The sequence below is a fragment of the Conger conger genome, chromosome 9 (genome assembly GCF_963514075.1).
Source record: "Conger conger chromosome 9, fConCon1.1, whole genome shotgun sequence".
NCBI classification, from domain to species: Eukaryota; Metazoa; Chordata; class Actinopteri; order Anguilliformes; family Congridae; genus Conger; species Conger conger.
Genome location: NC_083768.1, coordinates 25,410,889 through 25,433,469, shown reverse-complemented (window position 1 = coordinate 25,433,469; position 22,581 = coordinate 25,410,889). Strand labels below are relative to the sequence as shown.

Sequence of the window (22,581 nt, the reverse complement as noted above, 5' to 3'; positions counted from 1 at the left end):
TTTTCTCGTGGGCGTTTCTGACTGAATGTTATGGCTAATTTGCCAGAATACTGGGTAGCAGATGGCTCTCCCTGAACAGACCTGCTGCAGGACCATATATAATGCTCACAACAATTCAAGTTGTGCAATTGACAGAGGGTCTGGACCCAGGGCGTAGAAAATGGGTGTGAATCTCGAACGTGCATACACATAACGGAGCAAATAAAAAGCAAATGCTAAATTATAAACCGAATTATAGTGGAATGTTGGGTGTATATTGCACATGCGTTACTATACACATTAAGTATAATTTATGATTGCATAAAAAGTATAGTTCTCATCGTCGATTGTTATGCGCCACAACAAAACAACACAGCCGAAGTTATCCGCATTCGCCTCCGATTGCAGTATGATGGGTGATAATATAACCTCAGTTGGAAAGGTTGATGCATTGTTGGATACAGTGCTCTTGCTGCATTCACTTCCTCCTCTCCCTCCCCCTCTGACTAGCACCGTATTACGATGACGTCACTTGACGTTCCTTACCCAGGAAGTGAACTGCGGTTGTTGTTCGTTTGCTGATCCCTTCCTTCACCTATCTTTGTTTTTTGCGGGCCTAAATGGCGACGTTTATTTCAGTCCCGTTAAAAAAGGCGTCGGAAGTAGATCTGGCAAAACCCCTATCAAAATTCGTCACAGCCACCTACCCATCCGGTGAAGAACAGGTAGAATATGTCCGCGCCGTGGAAGAGTTGAACAAGCTGCGCAAAAGTGCTCTGGGGAGGCCGCTAGACAAGCACGAGAGCTCGCTCGAGATCCTGCTGAGGTAGGTCCACTTCTGACGTAAACGCCTGCGGTTCACACGGAGCCAGCGGTCTACCTGCCCTGGGATATTAGGTGTGTCGCACCCAAGACTTCTCTGCTCGAAACTGAACTTGTGTTATTGTTTTTTTAGTTAACGTTAGCTGGCAGGCAACCTATCAAACTGACTTGCTAACAACGACAGCTAGATATCCCAAACACAATAAACACTGTTGTGCCATTTCAGACAAAGTGACAAACCTTTGGTTCCCCTCTCGTCGAAATTGCAGAGCTAGCATTGGCTAATTTGCTCGCTTGCTTGATTACCGAACGTTAGCCAATTTACCTGGATAGTGCTATCTGTTAACACAATCATATTTCGGAGCAGTGGGGACTTTAGCACTACACACGTACCTAACTTTCGCTAGAAATACAGTCGGGGCCTTGCTATAAATTTCTTCATTTCTTCAAAGCTACCAAGATAATGTGTAAGAGTTTTGCCATAGACCTCAGGGAAGAAAAACATACATTTGGATCCAGCTATCGCTATCGCTATATTCCAGTATGACTTTTGTAGCTAGCTTTGTTCACTCGCCAGTTGCTAACTTAGCCAGCTAAGTAACAGAAGATCAGCGTCATTGAACTGGGAAAGTTAAAGTAACTTAGATTACCAGCTTTAGATTATTTCCTTTTCGTTCACTCTTTGTACTGTCACAAGAATTTGGATTCATTTATATAGCATAAACTTAACGGATTGGGTAATGTAGCTAAGTTAGCTAGCTATGTAGTTGTAACTTTATCTTTCCAACACTTATTTGTTGCCAAATGAGTGGCAGGTGTTTTAGTGTAAAATCAAGCCGTCGTGGCAAACGGCTTGATCTAGAAATATCCAAGGACTAGCTATATAACGTGAGCTATTTATTCTCCACCTGTGACACAGCATTTTTCTAACCAAATGGTAGGCCTACTCTGTCTTAACGATACACAATTTTGGCACGGGTCTAACATCAATTAGTCATGCTTAATGCATCACGCAATACTGCAAGTTTTAGTCTATTTCTTAGCAGGAAGCATTTTAGGTTATAGTTAACTTCGAACCCATTAATACCGAACTTCGTATAGATTTAAAATACTGAAACCACCACCCTCCAACATGTTCGAATGATGAGTTGAGTGCGTGCGAAACTCCATCCCATGATAATCCCATTCGTTAAAGGAGGATATGCTGAACTAATTAAATCGGTTAACTTGGCAGATCATTGTAAAACTACAGATGAAAATGTGATTGCGGCAAATCGGTGGGCTATTGCTACTACTATGGTGTTCAAATATTTCCTTTTACAAGCTGGTATACATGTGTACCTAAAGTAGTAAACTGAGTGTATAATAACATTTTGATGTCTATGTATGTTGTGTAAAAATTGAGACAGTAATGTCAGTTTGAACAACATGTCATAAAATGTAAAATTGGAACTGTAGAAACTGAACATGCCTCCATTCACTCCTATGGGACTTTAAGTTGGCTTGGCGTCGATAGCTCGAAAACTGTGGAAGGAGTAGGACGCCAAAAAACCAGCGCAATAATTATAAAGTTGACTTCCGAATAACAGTATTGTGTTGCTTCGCAATCGCACCACTAAAAGTGCCTCGATCACCTCCCTACAAAGTTAAAAATGAATAAAAGTCCCTCCCCGCGTTTATTACGTATATAGCCTAATATGTTCTGTGCCTGATTATGTATACCCTTAAAGATAGATAGTCCTTGCTACATACACAGTATTCAAATCGTAAGAGTTGAAATGGACTGTTATTTGGATTTGCGCTGGAGAGTTCAGGTTAGAGGGAATTTGCATTGGACTTTCTGTCATTTGGTTACAGCCTGACTTCCTGATTCATGGATATCATTATTATTTTGGTCAGGGAAAGATAGTGGTATGATTTTTTTCAACTAATAAAATGAGAGCACAGGCTCAAGTTGAAATCAAAAATCAAATTGCCCCCAGAATTTAATCTGTCGTCTCCTAGGGTACATTACATTACATTACATTACATTATTGGCATTTGGCAGACGCTCTTATCCAGAGCGACGTACAGTTGATTAGACTAAGCAGGAGACAATCCTCCCCTGGAGCAATGCAGGGTTAGGGGCCTTGCTTAAGGGCCCAACGGCTGTGCGGATCTTATTGTGGCTACACCTGGATTAGAACCACAAACCTTGTGTGTCCCAGTCATTTACCTTAGCCACTATGCTACAGGCCGCCCTCTACCTTCTTTTTGTTGTGCGACTTTATTTTTCTTGTGTTCAAAACAATTGTTTGATTGTGGTGGTGTAAGGTAATCCTGGACCGGCTGTAGGCGGTGTAAAGTGAGAAGTTGATGAAACCGTAGACAGTCATGATGCACTAGGCAGATGCACCATACAGACCCAATAGTTTAGCAGTGATCTCCATGACATCTACGGTAACTGTTCCAGCAGATGAGAGAACTGAGGGAACATGTTTCAAATTTGTTTAACAAAACCTCCTCTCTTCCAGATACTATCCAGCACCCCGGGAACTATACCACAGTGCTTTGCAGTTTGCTGTTAATCTTCCTTTGGGAGTTCTGTGCTTGTGAATTTTAAAGTGGCTGATGGCTTGTTTCTGAAGTAATGCACTGTTAATGAACCTGTAGTAAAGCAGATGATAACGGTTATTCTGTATGCGCCAGGGTCCATACCCATAAAGTATCTCAGAGTAGGAATGCTGGTATAGGATCAGTTTAGCATTTTATCTCATAATGGTAGGTTAGGTTATGAAGCTAGATCTGCACTCCTATGGATTTTCTTTTTGTGTTATAGTGCCTGTGACAGACAGGCAGGAGCTTTAGGATAAACCTGGTTAGCTCCTTCCTGTGTGTTTGTGCTGGGTCTTTTCCACTCTGTGAACAGAGGCCTTTTTTGTGAGCTGGTCACTAGCAGCTCGGAGGACTTGTGGATCTGAATTGTGCTCCCGACGTGCTTAGACTGAGGAGAGGCTAGTTAACTAGAGCTGCAGAACGCTTCCTTGAGGCTCCCTTTAACCAAGTAAATGGTTAATTTGTGAATGCTTTTCACTCACTCAGTGTCTGTTGTACAAAGGTCTCGTATTCATGATGAGCGGCATCTTTTAAAGCAATCGTTTGTCTCCTGTGCCTATTCAGATTTGAGTGTGCTTTTCCCCTGCCCTTTATGAAGCAAACTTGTGCAAATGTTACTTTCCCAAGTCCACTGTCAGTTTGACAGTCTGTCACTGATGATGAAAAGGTTGTCCAACCATAAAAAAACAAATTTGTTTCACAAATAACTAGGACTGGAGAAGTTTGATTTTAGAATTCGGTCTGTTCTTAGATTCCATTTCTTCATCTCTTGTAGAATCTTGTGTAATTATTGTTTCCTTGATTCAAATAACATACAATTTAGTGTGAGTAGTCCATCATCACAAACCACACGGCTGAATACACAGCTGCAGTGTGTGAGCTCTTTAGTGAGGCCTGGGCTGCTGAACAATGCCTTGTAGCGCTGCAATCTGGAACCTGTTTGCTGTAGGTGACCGCTGCCTCTCGCCTGTGAAACCACACCTACTGCAGTGATATTCTCCTCTAGATTACAGACCGACCATGAAGCAGGGCTAGTTGGCTGCATTACTGCACTGAGTAAAACCTGCAACCCCCTGTCTTTTTACTTCAGTCCATGTTCCAGATTTGTGACTCTTCTGGGTTTTACTTGGTGCAGTTATCAGGCAAGGCTCAGTAATCCTGCTTTATAACAATCGCCCCCTTCCGATATCCCTTTTGTCTAACCCTAACCCTTAATAACTGACTGTCTTTTTGTTTAGAACAGCTCTTCATGCATATTTTACTAGTTATGGGTTTGATGCTTTTAACCTGTGGAAGAACCTATGCACTTAAGTCGCTAGTCGCTTTGGATTAAAAGCGTCTGCCAAATTAATAAAATGAAAATGTAAATTTGTTGCAGATCCCTGTAGTGCTTTCCTTTTGAACTGATCATATTTCTGTCATGTTGGCAGATGAAAGTGGTCAATTATGAGGTACAGTGTAGTGAGATTCCTGTTGTGTTTGACCTGTTCTCCATTCATAGTTCAGTTTTCCTGAAGTGTTCAAATACTTTGGCTAATTTATGATGTTGAGAAGATGGATCGAAAATAGATTGAATAAGGTTTGACATGAACGTCTGATAATGGTACGTACATTTAGTGTTCCTGCAGCCATATTATTGTTTTGTGTTCAACAGCACAACTTTAAATTCCATATCATTAGTTTTGCTACATGCTCTTTTGTAAGGTCTCAGAGTTTAGCTAAAATAAAAACTCAATCAATTGCTTTTGTTACCACACAGCAAGCTGGTTCCAGAGCAGCTGGAGCTCTCACGTTTATGACATGACATATACACGAGAATCACATTACTTTTTCACAGGCAGATGGCATCAACAACCAGTGCCATTGTCATATCCCTCCTGTATGTACAAACACAGTACATGAGATGACTCAGAATGGTCACATCTCACATTATCCAGTGCTGAGTCACTGCCATGTGACACGTAGCGGGAACTACCCTGTCATCTGTGCTTCCACTAAATAATACGTCACATTCAACACTATTTTAGGAATATGAAAGTAATGGCAGAAGTAGTCTTGCTGGCTACACCAGCTGATTTTATTTTGACATGCGTCTCCCTCCATGGGAATAAAAGATTAGGTTGACAGAAAACGAGTTTGTCCGCTTCTAGTGTTCTTCACAGTGCCAGGAGATCAAAAGAAAATACATCTAGGTCTTAAATGGAAATACTTAAAATGGTTAAAGTTGATTAGTTAGCAGAAATGTGAAAGCTATTTTATGTTAAGTTTTGTTATTACACTATATTTAAATAATATGAATCTGATTTGTATTATGGTGTCTAGCAATGCATAAGTTAACTTGCATTTGATGCTTTACTTTGTTACCCTTACACTCTCTGGCAATGTTATTAACCAAATGCTGAGGCTTACAGTACTCTTATTTTATATATCTCATTGTGAGTGACCCCGAGCATGTTCCAAGTTAATTTAATGTAATATTTTTTCACAAGAGGCCAAGTTTGGTAGCGGAAATGGGTTGTAGATAAAGGGGAGGTAATTTGAGTTGTGTAAGATGCCATATACTATGCCTTAATACAGAGTTCCCTTCCCATTCTGTTCCAGGTATTATGACCAATTCTGTGCGGTGGAGCCCAAATTCCCATTCTCTGAAAACCAGGTGAACTTTCACTATATACTGTGGTGGTCAGTTTGGATACTTGCTTATAGGCTATATACTGATACAGTATACTGTCTTTTAATGTTAAATTGCATTTTTATTGTACATTTTTGAGTCTATGTAAAACTCAGAACTTTGAATTTTCTAGAGCAATATCCTTTTTTTCCACTTGTATATGCCAGTCTCTAAAAATGCAGTTGAGTAATGCTGGCCTGTAATAAAAGTAGGCCTACATTACACCCCATATAGAAATCCTACTGGGTATTGCTGTGGCCACTATTGGAATGCTCATTTTGTGATTGCTCTTGGTTGTCACCATTGTGTTTTTCAGGTGTGTTTAACTTTCACATGGAAAGATGCTTTTGATAAAGGATCATTGTTTGGTGGATCAGTCAAGCTTGGTAAGTAATGCTTTATTCTCCATGTGTATGTATGTTTGTGTGTGTGTATTGGTCTGGTAAAGAGATCCTGTTTTAATAAGCAGGATTGAATTGGTTGCATAGTCTAGTCTGGGATCCCAAACTCAAATGTTGGTTTTGTTCTGTCTCAATCAAACACGTTCATACCAAACCAGTTCACTCTCCACGATGATGAGAGACATGGATTTAATGTTCCCTCTTCCTGCTCCTCCTACTATAATCTGCACCACCACCCTCCTACAAAGTGCAACTGAAAAGGATTCCTTTTCATAAAATAGCTGATGGTGAATGTGTTTTATACTGTGCACGCATTCTCGTCTTGGTTATGGTTACTATATCTGCGCAGGGGTACCTCAAATCTAAGCTGGACTGAAGTATTTTTTGAGCACTGAGTAATGATGTTTGATGTAAGTGGTGTATGATGTGGGTGACATTGTGTGATGTGGGTACTGTTGAGTGATGAGTGCATTGTGAGTGATTATGTGAGTACTGTTGAGTGATGTATAGTATTAGCACAGTGAGTGGTGTATGATGTGGCTGACATTGCGTGATATGAGTGCTCAAATGTTGTGCTCTGTGTGCGTGATCTTATGCTGTGCGTGTGTGTGTGTGTGATGTCAGTACTGTGAGTGATGTGAGATGTGAGTGATGTTTGATGTGTGATGTCAGTACTGTGAGTGATGTGAGATGTGAGTGATGTTTGATGTGTGATGTCAGTGATGTGAGATGTGAGTGATGTTTGGTGTGTGATGTCAGTACTGTGAGTGATGTGAGATGTGAGTGATGTTTGATGCAGTTTGTTCTCTCCTCTCCTGTCAGCGCTGGCCAGCCTGGGCTATGAGAAGACGTGTGTTCTGTTCAACGTGGGAGCGCTGGCCAGCCAGATTGCCTCTGAGCAGAACCTGGACAGTGACGAGGGGCTGAGAGCTGCTGCCAAGTTCTACCAGGTGGGTCCACCACATGCGCCTCAGGCCAGGGGGCTCACTGCAGTTCATTCTTCATGCAAATTGTGTCTGAGCTCATCCTCCTCCTCCTAATGTAGCTGTCCAGCGGGGTGTTCGCCCACATTAAGGACACGGTCCTCTCTGCTCTGAACCGCGAACCCACCATGGACATCTCCCCCGACACCGTGGGCACGCTCAGCCAGATCATGCTGGCCCAGGCTCAGGAGGTCGTCTTCCTCAAAGCCACCTCAGGTACCTGCCAGCACTGACACAGTATACTGACCAGCCTGAACAGTGCTTACAGTACTGACCAGCCTGAACAGCTCTTACAGTACTGAACAGCCTGAACAGTACTGACCAGCCTGAACAACGCTTGCAGTACTGACCACCCTGAACAGCTCTTACAGTACTGACCACCCTGAACAGCGTTTACAGTACTGACCAGCCTGAACAGCTCTTACAGTACTGAACAGCCTGAACAGTACTGACCAGCCTGAACAGCTCTTGCAGTACTGACCACCCTGAACAGCTCTGATAGTACTGAACAGCGTTTACAGTACTGACCACCCTGAACAGAGCTTACAGTACTGACCACCCTGAACAGTGTTTACAGTACTGACCAGCCTGAACAGCGCTTCTAGTACTGACCAGCCTGAACAGCGTTTATAGTACTGACCACCCTGAACAACGTTTACAGTACTGACCACCCTGAACAGTGTTTACAGTACTGAACAGCCTGAACAGCGCTTACAGTACTGACCAGCGTGGACAAAACTACCCAGTACTGACTAACTGCACTAACCCATGCACTGCACTGCTCACCTCTTCAGCACTGACATGCTAGAGGCACTTTACAGAAGCAGTGTTACAACAATTAAAATAGGTTGGGCCGAACATGTATTGTCTTGTTGTTGAAGGCCTTTGTAAGGTTTGTGTGTCATCTCTTGTTTTGCTTTCTTAGTGTACTCTGTGTGTTTTGCTTCCTCATAAAGCATCTCTTTTTCCCCTTGCGGCTCATTATTCTTGTGTTTGTTTCTACTGAGAAACAGAGGATTTGGGTTCGCATGTGTCAAAATCTGGGCCTGAACATGCTACCTACTGCAGGTTACAGAATCTTCCATGGTTAAAGTCCCTTTCAGTTAATGTGCAGCATTGCATGATGGTGACACTAGAGGGACCTAAAACCATACAAATGTACAACAAGCTCTAATTTTTTAGCATAATTCTGCTTTGAGGAGATGTCCGTACATCTAATATGAATAGGAATTGGATGTTCCTAGTTCTAGTGTAGTGGTTGAACATGAAAAGCATGTATTGATTTTGTCGGCTCTCTCTGAAAAGTATTGCATTTAAATACCAATGGGTGCTGCTGGAAACTCTGTATGATAACCAACTTTAATATTCTAATGCAATAGAATATTTTTTATTAATTTTTAGTAACTGGGAATATGGGTGTGTTACAGACAAGATGAAGGATGCTATAATTGCAAAGCTGGCCAATCAGGCTGCAGATTTCTACGGCGACGCCTTCAAACAATGCCAGTACAAAGAGAACCTGCCCAAGGTATGTGTAGGCAGTGTGTTTCTCTTTAATTACACCCATAGGAATACTCACTTCTATAACTCTACTTTGGAAAAAATCAAATCTGTATCTTCTTCAGGATGAATAACAGATGGACTACTGGATAGCACAGAAGGGTATATTTTGACTAGCAAAATGTGAATTCAGCATAACTTTCTGGCAGTCCAGTACTACTACTCATGTATAAATACACTCCCAAATTAAAATTTTGTGGTTATTCATGTTTGCATGTTAGTTTTGTCCACGCTCTAAAAATGTGTGCTTCAGAGGAATGTTCATACACAGCATTATCAGTCAGTTAGAATTGGCTCCTTTCTATTCCCCTTATGGAGCCAATGTAATGGTTTCACTCTTATCCAGAGTACCAGCTATCTGTCAAAATTTAGAAGCTTTGTAGATGCAGTTCACCTTCATACAACGGGCCTCTATTGACCCATTGTTTTGTGCCGCTCAATGCTTAGTGTTTTACATTTGAAAAACTCAGCAGCAACTTCTCTTTCCAAATATAATGGCAGGGTTCCTTATGAACATCCTCAGAACTTAATTTGTGTACCGTGTAATTTAGAACTACTTTCTACACGAAGTGCACCAACTATATCCTTATGTGAATAGTATGAAAGTTAATGATTAATTCTCCTTTCTCTTTCTCACACCCTCTCCCTCTCCTTCTCCTTCTCCCTCCCTCTCTCATATCCTTGTCCTTCATGCCGTGCGTCTCGTCTGTGTGTGTGTCTGTGGTTGGCCTCTCCCTGCTCAGTATTTTTACTTCCATGAGGTGCTTCCTGTCCTGGCTGCGAAGCACTGCATCATGCAGGCCAACGCTGAGTTCCACCAGTCCACCCTGGCCAAGCAGCAGAAGAAGTTTGGAGAAGAGATTGCCCGGCTGCAGGTGTGGCCTCATATGGCTCGTTAACTTGCTGTAGATGAACCGTGAAGCTTGTTGTGTTTGTCTATTGCTTTGCTATATTTTCAGAAATGGTGATGGAGGTCTTTTTTCTTCTTTTTATTACATATGTGTCAATTCTATCTATTTTGACCTAATTGCAAATGACACAATCCCTTCGTCCTTATATTGGCAACAGTTTCTGAAGGAACGCAGGTTAACAGTTTTGTTTAAGGGTACAATGGCAGTTACAAGCCCAGTTATCTAACCATTATGATATACTGCCACCATTGTTCTTACATATATTGCAGTCCTTTTTTTTTTAGCTAGACAGAACATGGCTTTTGTTCATGTGCATAATGGGCCACTTGGTAGTTTGTATTCAAAGATCTCTGTATTTTCACTGAAGCCAGGCTGTGATTTTAAGATAAGATCACAGGAACTGCTTTTGAATATAGTATCGCAGTGTAGACTTTTATAGTCCAAGAGGGTGTTGTGTTAAAATCACATGTGGGGACTGCATTTAAAATACATTTAAAAATAAAATATTTTGCTGCTAGGATCTACATCTGATCTACATCTTGCAGAATATGTAAATTGACTCGGATGCCGTAATCATCAAATGTAAAAATGTATTCATATAAATGCTGTTGTTCCTTTTGGTTTTTGTTAGCTTCAGAACAGGGTTATACCAAACCCGTCTGCTTAATTTAACATCTGATTAAAATATGCACAACAGCAACTTTGTTTGATCATGGGATTGCCTGCCGTCTTTGCTGGTCGTATAGCATGCCACAGAGCTGGTGAAAACGGTGGCGTCTCGCTACGATGAGTACGTCAACGTGAAGGATCTCTCCGACAAGATCTCCCGTGCCCTGACCGCTGCCAAGAAAGACAACGACTTCATCTACCACGACCGCGTTCCTGAGGTGAAGGACCTGGACCACATCGGCAAGGCTGCCCTGGTCAAGGCCACGCCCATTCACGTTCCCATGAGCCAGAAGTTCACTGGTGAGAGCCCAAGGGTTGTGTCAGTCAGTGGTCTACTTTCTGTGAGCTGATGGTATATAAGAGATTCTATTTATAAATAAATAATTCTGTGGATTAGATAAGTGTTAGAGTGTATGTGTATTCTATATTTGACTTGCTGTGCTGCACTTTGCCTTGAGTTCTCTAATTGTTTGCTGGCTGTTTAGTGCTCCGAGACACCTTTCCTTCACTGAAAATCGATTGTGTGTGTGTGTGTGTGTGTGTGTGTGTGTGTGTGTGTGTGTGTTGGGTGCCAGTGTTAATGTACCCGTTTCTGTGTGTGCTCAGATCTGTTTGAGAAGATGATTCCCGTGGCGGTGCAACAATCCATGAGTGTGTATAACCAGCGCAAGTCTGAGATCGTCAACCGCCTCGTCGGAACCATGAGAGAGGCCACCAACCTCTGCAACGGGTGCGTGAGCTCCGCCCTGAGCCCGTTTATTCTCATCTTTATTTTTCATCATTATTGAGTAAAAATGATCATTATTCTCATGAGTGAGGTGCAGGTCACACAGCTGCTGTTTGCGCTACAGCTGACTAAATCAGATTTTTCACTATCTGGTTAAAACGCTTTGTTAAACACGTGGTCTTTCATATCACTCCCGTGGTTATTGTGAAATAAGGTGAAAAATGAACAAAATTGAGAATTTGTTTGGTTTAGCAAGTGTCAGTCTTTTCTTTTGATGAACATGTTTTTTCCTCTAGAAGTCAGAATAGACATTAAGTCATGAGTGATGACCAAGATTTTCTGTGGATAACTGGTCTGAATCCCGTTTTCTCTAGGGTTGTTTTCCATGCCGTTTGAAAATGTGATCATTTAAAATGGTGGCAAGTCACTTGTCACTTCATAGGCTTCACTATATTTTCTTCCAATATAATGACACATGGGCTCTGACTCTCCCCCACCTCCCCTTTCAGGGTCCTGGCCTCTTTGAACCTCCCTGCCGCTCTGGAGGACCTCTCAGGAGACTCTGTGCCCCAGTCCATCCTGGAAAAGTCCCGCGCCATCATCCAGCAAGGGGGGCTGCAGACCGTCGAGCAGCTGATCAAGGACCTCCCGGAGCTTCTGCAGAGGAACCGTGAAATCCTGGACGAGGTCTGTGCCACCCACCCGCCCAACACCCCACTCTCAAATCCAGCTAAGCCTCACAATCAATCACTGTGCCACCCACCCACCCAACATCCCAACCTCCAAAATCCAGCTGGGCCTCAAGATCAATCACTGACCGACATGGTCTGACTGCCACTCATTATAACATTATCACTCATGCATTTAAACTCTTGCCTCAAACCATTAGCCTGTGCTCTTGGTGTGTAGCCAACATTATGCTTGGTATGTGTATCATACGAGAAAATTGAATGCATTGTGTGTTTGTTAATAACCGCCACGGCAGCTGGGTGAACAGATCCTCTGTCTCTTTACTCTCAGTCTCTGAAGATGTTGGACGAAGAAGAGACGACAGACAACGAGCTCCGGGCCAAATTCAACCAGCGCTGGAGCCGAACCCCCTCCGGAGACCTGTACAAGTCCCTGAGAGCAGGTAGGGTTGAGCCTGCCCCCAGAGACAGACCTGGCCCTTCAGTCAGCCTTCAGTGCACTGCCCATGAAATCCCTCCTGTGCCCCCTGCTGAGGGCTCTTTTTCCATGGCTCTCCTCTGGCAGGGGCAGACTCTGTCTTCTACACTGTTGGACTTGAATGACTCCATTTAACTTTGTGTATAAGTGTATGTTTGCGTACATACCTGTAACTGCTGGGCATCCTTCTCTAATTGGTCTCTCTTATGATGGTTGTGTTGTGGTGACGTTGTTTCCATGGCATGACTGCGTCGCTGAATGCCTGCTGCTCATGCTCTCCCTCTCCCCCGACCCCAGAGGGAGGAAACTTCCGGAGTTTCATGGACAAGGCGGCGCAGGCGGACCAGGTTGTGAAGGAGCGCTACAGCAGCAACTGCGAGATGATAGCCCTCCTGTGCAAACCAGAGGCTGAGCTCACTGCCGCCATCCCCTCCGCCAACCCTGCCAAGACCCTGCAGGGCAGCGAGGTGAGGGTCGCCACGGAGATCCTCTCTGAGCCCATCGAGTTTAACCTGGAGACACTGTTGTGCACTTCCGCTGGAAACATTATGATAGTACGGTCCTGGAAGAGATAGCACGTGTGCTTCCTAAGTGTGACGGTTCTGTGTTGTGAAAGATACAAAAGCAAATTTGCTAATATCTTTGATTTTCATGTCAGTTGAAGTTGCCTGTGGCAACTTCAATGTCCAAGCAGGGATATAAATATAAGTTGGTTCACAGTCCTGGGGCTGGACGTATGCCTGGTCTTAACGTTATGTCTGATGTAGGGACTTAAAAAAATACACCTTTTGCACCTATTGAGCGTAGAGCTGTGTCAGGGTCTGAATTCTACACCTACTACCGGGCAGACGTAAGTGAAGCATTCAGACTGTTCTCCTAGGTAACCCAACAAATCCTCTCCTCATGTGTGGGGATAGCGAGCTAATTGCATGCTTTTGTTTCTACTGAGCTTTTTCAATTAATCGACAGGTCTCTGACCAGGGACTGCATCACAAAGTAGCAAAACCCAGTTAGCTGTAGAAGTTCACCGAGTAAAATCCGAAACAGAGATTTCAGTTCATCTCCCTCTTTTGGAAGGGTTATGGGTTTTACTCTGTGGATTTATCCAGGGAACTCAGTTAGTCCTGCTCTGTCATTTACCCCTGGAAAGTTGCTCCTTTGGACATATAGCAGCACTAAAACGGTATAGTAAATTGTGCTTTTCAGAACTTTCAGGGACATGATTAATATCAACAAATAGAATGGTAGAAGTAACGTTGTTGTAGCCAAGCACACTACTTAGCAACATTCGCACCCGAAACCCGGGTGCGCCCCAGTCGAGCCGAGAGCAGCCCGGCTCAGGTGCGCTCCTGTGTCCAGGTGGTGGGGGTCCTGCGCTCCCAGCTGGCCCAGCTGGATGAGGTGAAGAAGGAGCGCGAGGAGCTGGAGAACGACATCAAGTCGGCCCAGTTCGACATGACCGGCAAGTTCCTGAGCGCGCTGGCACAGGACGGCGCCATCAACGAGGAGGCGCTGTCCGTCACCGAGCTGGACAACGTCTACGGGGGCTACACCCAGAAGGTGCAGCAGAGCCTGAAGACCCAGGAGGACATCCTGGGAAACGTCCAGGTGCGTCTCCTCCTCGATGCTTTCCAAAAGCTGTTTACATAGGACTGCCTCCAGTACCTCAATGTAAAGGCATTTGAGTTCCTTTCGCAAGCGACTCTTGACCGTACTGTGGCTCGGCGAACAAACTCATTAAAGCATAGTGATCACCCACTTGCAGGGAAGTTAAACGGAATGTCTGTGAGCGGTGGAAATGAAGTCGGCAAATGTTTTGTTGGTTTTTGGAGAAAATGAAAATGTACTAATTTTGTTGCTGTGTATATATTTAAACGGGAGACGGCTACCGTCTTTGTTTCAGATTGCTGTTATGGCAGCATAAGCTATTCTTGCTCCAGGCAAATCTAGGCTTAGTCTCAGACTCCAGTTGATTTGTAACTACTCCTTGAAACTGTGCTGCTTGTATGTAACTGCACGACTTGCTAAACAACAGAAAATACTGCTTTGCCAACAAGAGATCATAGCATTTCATGTTTTATCAGCTGTGATGTTAGGAATGATTATATGTGATGATACCCTCTGCTAGCCAGCTCATAGAAGTCCCATTAAGGTGTCTTGAATGCTGATAAATCAGCATTTCCTTGGACGCTGCCTTCAAAAGGAAATGTTAAAGTGATCTATTTATGCATTTTGAAAAGGAGTGTTTTGATGTGCGTAAAAGCCCCTCATAAAAGTGGATGATTTTAACGCTCCCTGACAGACATCCCACCAGGAGTTCTCCACCCTGAAGCAGTCCAACTCCGAGGCCAACGACAGAGAGGAGGTGCTGAAGAAGCTGGCGTCAGCACACGACAGCTACGTTGAGATCTCCAACAACCTGCGCGAGGGCACCAAGGTGCGTGCGCGTGTGCATGTATGCCTGTGCGCTGCACGCCTGTGTGTGTGTTTGTGTTTGTGTGTGTGTGTGTGTGTTTGTGTGTGCTGCGCCTCCCTGTGTGTTTCTCTGCGTGTGTCTGCGTGTGTCCGCGTGTCTGCACGCGCGCGCGCGCTTGCGTGCGTGCGTGCGTCCGTGTGTGTGTTTGTGTGTGTGTGCTGCACGTGTGTTTGTGTGTGTGTGTGTGTGTGTGTGTGTGTGTGTGTGTGTGTGTGTGTGTGTGTGTGTGTGTGTGTGTGTGTGTGTGTGTGTGTGTGTGTGTGTGTGTGTGTGTGTGTGTGTGTGTGTGTGTGTACGCGCTGTGCGTTTCCAGATTCTTGCCCTCACTTATACACCCTTTTTGTGGCTCCGGTCCATCTTTTTTGCCTCTTCATGCTGTATCCCATGACCGTAACCTTACATGACCCTGGCCTGCTAACTGGCCTGATTACTGTGTGTAATCAGTCTCTCTCACAACGCTCCAGTCCAGTAACAGAGTGCCAAGGACAGCAGATACAGCGTTTTTAAATCCCAGCTCCAGGTGCAGCTCTCTGTGATGGCATTAGGCTCCTGTGTGCAGAAAGCCTGGAGGCTGTTCAAGGACACGAGGCCCTGTGTGGATGTATTATTTATTGTATTGTGTTATGAGGGTCGGCGCTGAGGCTGCACGGAGGAGGAAACGCTGTAGACTGTGACGGTCTGGCCGCTCCAGCAGCGTGTTAGATTTTGTTACGGAACGCATTCACCTGCACCGCTTTCACCTCTGCTTGCCAAATGCATTTATCAAGCAGCGGGCTTCCAGGGCGCCGGGGTCTTTCGACCGCAGCGGAAATATTTTCTCTCTGAACGGCGCCCTCTTCTCCTCCGCAGTTTTACAACGGCTTCACCGAACACCTGCTGAAATTCCAGAACAAGTGCAGCGACCTCGTGTTCGCCCGCAAAACCGAGAGGGACGAGCTTCTCAAGTAAGTGGGCCTGTGGAAGGGTGCTCCGGAATGTTCTAGATGGAGGCTGTTGTTTCGGTCTAGTGTTGAGCCTGGTTAGACTGTTTTGCTTTATTGAAAATGGGCTGTTTCGTGAGAGATGGCTCTTTAAAGCCCTGAGGCTGACTGATCTGGTGCATGGGTCGGTTCAGTCGGTGTATTTTGCGGCGTGAGCTGAACTGGTGTTTTCTTTTCCAGGGATCTCCAGCAAAGCATCGCTCGGGAACCCAGCGCGCCCTCCTTCACTGCACCCGCGTACCAGTCCAACCCCGCCACTCCCACCCCCGCTGGCCCTGGGGGGCCCACTCCTGCTCCCAGAACTGTGTTTGTAAGTACTCTCTCTCTCTCAATACCCGAGAGTTCGTAAGTACCTTCTCTGAACACCTGAGACCTTAAGTACCTGCTCTTAACAACAGCAAATATTGTAAGCATCCACTCCAGTGAACAGGAGACTTTGTAAGTACCCTCTCTGAACAGCAGCAAAGTTTGTAAGTACCCTTTCCAAACAATAGCAGAGTTCGCAAGTACCGTTTCTGTAATAATAGCAGAGTTTTTAAGTACACTTTCCAAACAATAGCGATTTGTGAGTATGCTTTCCAAATAATAGCAATCGCTATAGAGTTAAGAACCGTCTGTGAATAAGATTTTGTGAGCATAAATAAGGCAAGCAGTTGGCAACATCAGCCCTGCTTATCAGCCATGCGTCAGACTCAAACTCAGTGTCTGTTGAAGGCATCTTCTTAACATGAGGCAATGTGCTTGCTTTGGTTGAGCCGTCAAACGCAGAAACTTTTACTGTCACTCAGCTTGCAGTGGACCATATCTCTTGATGAAAAAGAAGGTAACAATTTGCACCGCTTACTACTCTTTGGCTTTTACATTGTTACCTCACTTACAGATGTTCCTATTTAACTGGCAGGATTTTTATGGAGATGCTTGGTGTCGCTCTGAATGGCTGCTTTTTTGCACCCCCTCCCCAAGCTCAGCTGTCCACCAGGGGGCAGCGACACACAGTTTTGATAGTATTAATGTAATTAATGCTTTAAAGGAAACCTGCAGAAAAGAGCTTGCATTTGCTTTTTCCATGGCATTTTATTATGCTTATTTTTGGCAGCCTTATCAGGCGTAAAAGCACATTTCGAAACTCGGTAAGCGGTACAAATGTTGGTTAAAGTAAAAAGTGAATATGGCCTCTTGTCCAGAATCAGCAGCCACAGACCAAACCACAGCCTCCTGCAAGACCTCCTCCTCCAAACTTCACTCCACAGGCAGCAAACCCCAGCGCCAGCCCCGCAGTGGGCTCTGCCCCTCCACAGACCGGCCCGGCGCCTCCTGTGGCCCCTGCTGCAGCCCCGCCTGGAGCCCCTTCCCCAGCGCAGGGACCTCCATACCCATCCTACCAGGGCTACCCTGGGTAAGGCACCGATGACCCCCATTATTTGTGCTGTGCTCGTGGTTGTTTTGTCTTTGTGTGCTTGTGGTTGTTTTGTCTTTGTGTGCTTGTGGTTGTTTTGTCTCTGTGTGCTTGTGGTTGTTTTGTCTCTGTGTGCTTGTGGTTGTTTTGTCTCTGTGCTTGTGGTTGTTTTGTCTCTGTGTGCTTGTGATTGTTTCGTCTCTGTGTGCTTGTGGTTGTTTCGTCTGTGTGCTTGTGATTGTTTCGTCTGTGTGCTTGTGGTTGTTTCGTCTGTGTGCTTGTGATTGTTTCGTCTCTGTGTGCTTGTGGTTGTTTTCGTCTCTGTGTGCTTGTGGTTGTTTCGTCTCTGTGTGCTTGTGATTGTTTCGTCTGTGTGCTTGTGGTTGTTTCGTCTGTGTGCTTGTGGTTGTTTCGTCTCTGTGTGCTTGTGGTTGTTTCGTCTGTGTGCTTGTGGTTGTTTCGTCTCTGTGTGCTTGTGGTTGTTTCGTCTCTGTGTGCTTGCGGTTGTTTCGTCTCTGTGTGCTTGCGGTTGTTTCGTCTCTGTGTGCTTGCGGTTGTTTCGTCTCTGTGCTTGCGGTTGTTTCGTCTCTGTGCTTGCGGTTGTTTCGTCTCTGTGTGCTTGCGGTTGTTTCGTCTCTGTGTGCTTGCGGTTGTTTCGTCTGTGTGCTTGCGGTTGTTTCGTCTGTGTGCTTGCGGTTGTTTCGTCTGTGTGCTTGCGGTTGTTTCGTCTGTGTGCTTGTGGTTGTTTCGTCTGTGTGCTTGTGGTTGTTTCGTCTGTGTGCTTGTGGTTGTTTCGTCTCTGTGTGCTTGTGGTTGGTTCGTCTGTGTGCTCGTGGTTGTTTGTTTTGTCTCTGTGTGCTCGTGGTTGTTTCGTCTCTGTGTGCTTCTGGTAGTAGTATCTCTGTGTACCAGTGGTAATAGTATCCGTGTGTACTAGTGGTCATGTATCTCTGTCCTTGGGGTCATGCTATCTCAGTACTGGTCATCATATTATCTCTCTGTACTAGTAGTAGTAGTGTCTTTGTGTACTAGTGGTAGTAGTGTCTCTGTACCAGTGGTAGTAGTGTCTTTGTACTTGTGGGAGTTGTATCTATGTAGTAGTAGTAGTAGTAGTAGTAGTGCTATCTCTCTGTACTTGTGGTCGTTGTATCGATGTCGTAGTAGTGGTACTATCTCTGTGTACTTGTGGTCGTAGCATCTCTGTGTACTTGTGGTCGTAGCATCTCTGTGTACTTGTGGTAGTGATATCTCTGTGTACTTGTGGTAATGATATCTCTGTGTACTTGTGGTCATAGTATTTGTTTAGTTACCACTGGTAGAGGTGGCAGTAGATAGGGTGTGTAGTAATAGCAATGAGGGCATAGAAGTTGGTGGTAGTAGTAATTATAGTGTGAAAGGCATAGTTACAGTAGTAGTAGTAATAGTGGTAAGGATAATAGTAGTTAGCCATAGTAGTGATTATAGCGTGAAAGGCATAGTTACAGTAGTAGTAGTCATAGTGGTAAGTGTAATAGTAGTTGCAGTGGTGGTAGTCGTAGTAGTAGTAATAATAGTGGTAAGGGTAATAGTAGTAGTAGTAGTAGTAGTAATTATAGTGGTATGGGTAGTAGTAGTTATTGTGTTAAGGTTAATGATAGTTAGTCATAGTAGAAGTAATTGTGCTAAGTGTAATAGTAGTTGCAGTGGTAGGAGTAGTAATGGTAAGTAATAGTTGCAGTGGTAGGAGTGATAATGGTAAGTGTAATAGTAGTTGCAGTGGTAGGAGTAGTAATGGTAAGTGTAATAGTTGCAGTGGGAGGAGTGATAATGGTAAGTGTAATAGTAGTTGCAGTGGTAGGAGTAGTAATGGTAAGTGTAATAGTTGCAGTGGTAGGAGTGATAATGGTAAGTGTAATAGTAGTTGCAGTGGTAGCAGTATTGACTGGTGTTCTCACTTTCTGAGCCTATCTTTAGCTTTACAGCCTGAGGCCTGCTGTTCTCCTGGGATCCCTGGTTATAGGCCTTTTTACAGGAGCTGTTGACTGGGGTGTTATTTCTCTCTCTCTGGCCTGCTGATGGAGCTTAGCCCAAAGAGCAGTGAAATGCTTGCGAGAGCAGGTTGGATGTGTTATTTCATGGGTGGCAGTGGTGTGTAATGGTTAGGGAGCTGCGCTCTCACTACGAGGCTGTAAGTCTGATTCCCACATGGGGCACTATTGTACCCTTGAGCAAGGTACTTAACCTGAATCGCTTCAGTACACATCCAGCTGTTTAAATGGACTGTATGTTAAAAAGAAGCTCTGGGCAAGTCCAGCTGTCTGTTAAATGCTTAAAATGTCAATATTGCCTCTCATATATTAATAATAAGAATACAAGTAATAATAATATTAATATTAATAATAATAATAATAATAATAATTATAAGCATGATCATATGTAAAGCTAAAGTGTTTGATACTTATAGCATTCAGTGTAGTAATGATGCCTGAAGTTTCTAATGTTTCCTGTGTGTCTGTGTGTGCAGCCGTTTGTCATGCTGAAACTGTGTCCATTCCTGCAGGTACTTCCAGATGCCCATGGCCTACAACCCGTACACCTATGGCCAGTATAACATGCCATACGCGCCCTACCAGAACCCAGCACAGCCCGGCTACCCCGGGGCGCCCCAGGCCCCTCAGCACCCCTACGGTTACCCCCAGCAACCACCCCCGCAGCAGCCCTACTACCCCCAACAGTAGGGGGCGCCCCGCACTGTACGTTTACCACACCTGTACTGAAGCCTAACCTTTTCCGCACTTAATTTTCACATATACACGTGTAATCCCCCCTCTTCAATCCCATGTTTTTCTGTATGTTAACACTTATTTCTCCCCCAGAACCACTGTATCAGAATCTATGGGGTAGTGTTGCATTGCTCAGGCCAGGCACAGAAGTGGCAGGTTAACACTCTTTACTGACCTGTAAAAATAGGCGGCCGTATGGAACACGCTTCCCTGACGAAAGGGAAGTGTGAGGCCTTATTCTAGTGAGCGTCACAGTGTCTGAGAGAAAACACCACGCAGCTTGGCTGCCATTTTCCTTCCTCGCACTGTGGAGTCTGAAAATGGGCGTGGCTTAGATTTGTTGCCTCTTATTTTGGCTTCTGATTGGCTCTGGCATGGTGATCTGCTGTGGTTTGGCTTTTGGTTCTTTTTATTTTTTATTATTATGATTATTTTGTTTACACTCAAAATTTTACCATCTAAAATAATGGCCCCATTATCTTCACTACTATAATCTTATTTTTGTAATGAATACTGATGTAATGTAATTAAATGCTCTGTAGGATTTTCTTACATAGAGGAACATTTTGGGGACTGGATTTTCAGCCGTTACAGTACCTCTGCTGTCTTGCCTTGTCTAGCTTCATCGGGCGTCTCTTAGCCATGTGCTCTTACAATCAAGGCTTTGGAAAACACTCATTAAAAATGAATATATACACACGAGTCTCTCCAGCTCTTAACAAAACCTTTGTGCTACTTTTTTTTGTGTGTGATTAAAATCAAATCTGTATATCTGCTGTTTCTTGTTACATCACTTCCTGCTTCTTGTATAATTGGAAGGTCCTAACGACATTCCAATGATATACAATGTCTTATGATCAGTTGGTTCAATATGTCACTGACTGCATAGCTCTCTTTATTTGAATGACTGAGGAAGTAATGGTACTGTATAGGACTCACACACACAGGGTGATGTGGATAAGAACCAGGGCTTGGTTTCACAAGTTGCAGAATTGATTCCACAGTAGTGCCTGTTGATTTAATTCCCCTTTCTGTGCCCCTCGACCCCACAAAGTAAAAGAGTTGGTGATTTTTAATAGCTTTATTTGTCTATATTAGCAATATTTCAAGGTGGAGTTTAACTGAGGACTGTCCCAGCATCATCTTCAAGGTGATTATAATGACAGTATGGTAGAGTCCCACCTGGGTGTGCAAAACCTGCTAACTTGGAGGGGTGTCAAATGTGTGGATCATTTTTTTGGCAGGGGAAACTGTACCCGTATTATTTTTGGTTCATTGCCATTACTGCTGTGGTCACAGCCTGAATGAATCTACACAGGAAGAGTGATCAGCACTCATGTTCATATGCTGTAATGTGAAAGCAAATATATATATATACACACACACACACACACACTCACTGAGCACTTTATTAGGACCACCCGTGAAAATATGGTTACACCTACTTATGCATACGATCATCTAATCAGTCAATCGTCTGGTAGCAGTGCAATGCATAAAACATGTAGCTATGGGTAAGGAGCCTCAGTTAATGTTCATATCAACCATCAGAATGGGGAAAAAAAAATGTAATCTCAGTGATTTTGACTGGAATGACAAGACTGGTGGTTTGAGTATCTCAGAAGCTGCTCATCTCCTGGGATTTTCACGCACAACAATCTCTGGAGTGTGCAGAGAATTGTGCGAAAAACCAAAAAACATCCAGTGAGCAGCAGAGAGGTCAGAGGAATGGCTAGACTATTCAAAGCTGAAAGGAAGGTGACAGTAATATTACAACAGTGGTATGCAGAAGATCATCTCTGTAGACACAACGTGTCAAACCTCTTTAAGTGGATAGGTTACAGCAGCAGAGGACTTGAGTCAAAAAAATAAGTTTAATAAATACCTAATAAAGTGCTCACTGAGTGTATGTATTCATATATATATAGCCTTGGCAAGAAAGAGTCGGCAATCTGCTACATCTATATAACATTGAAAATAGAGAATAACTACAACTAAAGTTTCCTGAGAAAAGCTGTCTATGTTGTAAAGAATAATTAAAGGATCTGCTTGAGAACTAGTGTCTGAGTGGTGTAATGAATGGTACATAATTCTTATGGGTGATGTCTCCTGGATGTGGGCCAATGAGGGAGGGGGGGAGGGGGGGGGTTGCCGTCTGCTGTCATTTAATTCCTCCACAGTAACCCACACATGAGAACATTTCTATTTAATTGTTATGTATATATGTGGTATGTATGTGTTTCAGAGTTAGAGCGCAGTCATTTCTGCAGAGAAAAAAACTTGAGACCAGTATGAATGAGAATCTCTCAATGTTAGTTAGTCTCAGTAGTGAAATCTCAGATAGCACACACTCTCCAAATCTCAAACAAGCTGGTGGGGGGGGGGGGGGGGGGTCTCTGGTGCTCAATCCGTGTTGATGTACAGAATGAATGTAGTGTACATGCCTGCTGCAGCCTGTAACCTTGCTCACATGTACCAACAC

General features: G+C 44.1%; 1 protein-coding gene across 2 annotated transcripts; it reads left to right on the top strand.

Moving 5' to 3' along the window:
* Nucleotides 1-476: 476 nt before the first annotated feature.
* Nucleotides 477-20,870, top strand: pdcd6ip (programmed cell death 6 interacting protein). 2 transcript variants are annotated; one of them, XM_061254620.1, is made up of 18 exons: nt 477-805; nt 5,998-6,052; nt 6,384-6,453; nt 7,291-7,418; nt 7,514-7,667; nt 8,879-8,979; nt 9,755-9,886; nt 10,669-10,891; nt 11,198-11,321; nt 11,828-12,005; nt 12,339-12,450; nt 12,783-12,952; nt 13,845-14,093; nt 14,788-14,922; nt 15,811-15,905; nt 16,122-16,251; nt 17,192-17,337; nt 19,877-20,870. In XM_061254620.1, the coding sequence occupies exons 1-18, from the start codon at nt 600-602 to the stop codon at nt 20,052-20,054; spliced, it is 2,586 nt and encodes an 861-aa protein (XP_061110604.1). In that variant the 5' UTR covers nt 477-599; the 3' UTR covers nt 20,055-20,870. The 2 variants fall into 2 exon arrangements, with proteins under 2 accessions (XP_061110604.1, XP_061110603.1); XM_061254619.1 differs by having other exon boundaries at nt 17,126-17,337.
* Nucleotides 20,871-22,581: the final 1,711 nt, after the last annotated feature.

What these genes read in the sequence shown, in the direction of transcription:
- pdcd6ip (XM_061254619.1), top strand. Translation starts at nt 600, where the DNA reads ATGGCGACGTTTATTTCAGTCCCGTTAAAAAAGGCGTCGGAAGTAGAT. An exon ending in TCCCATTCTCTGAAAACCAG is followed by an intron (nt 6,053 to 6,383) that starts GTGAACTTTCAC and finishes TGTGTTTTTCAG; the next exon opens with GTGTGTTTAACTTTCACATG. An exon ending in ACCGTGAAATCCTGGACGAG is followed by an intron (nt 12,006 to 12,338) that starts GTCTGTGCCACC and finishes CTTTACTCTCAG; the next exon opens with TCTCTGAAGATGTTGGACGA.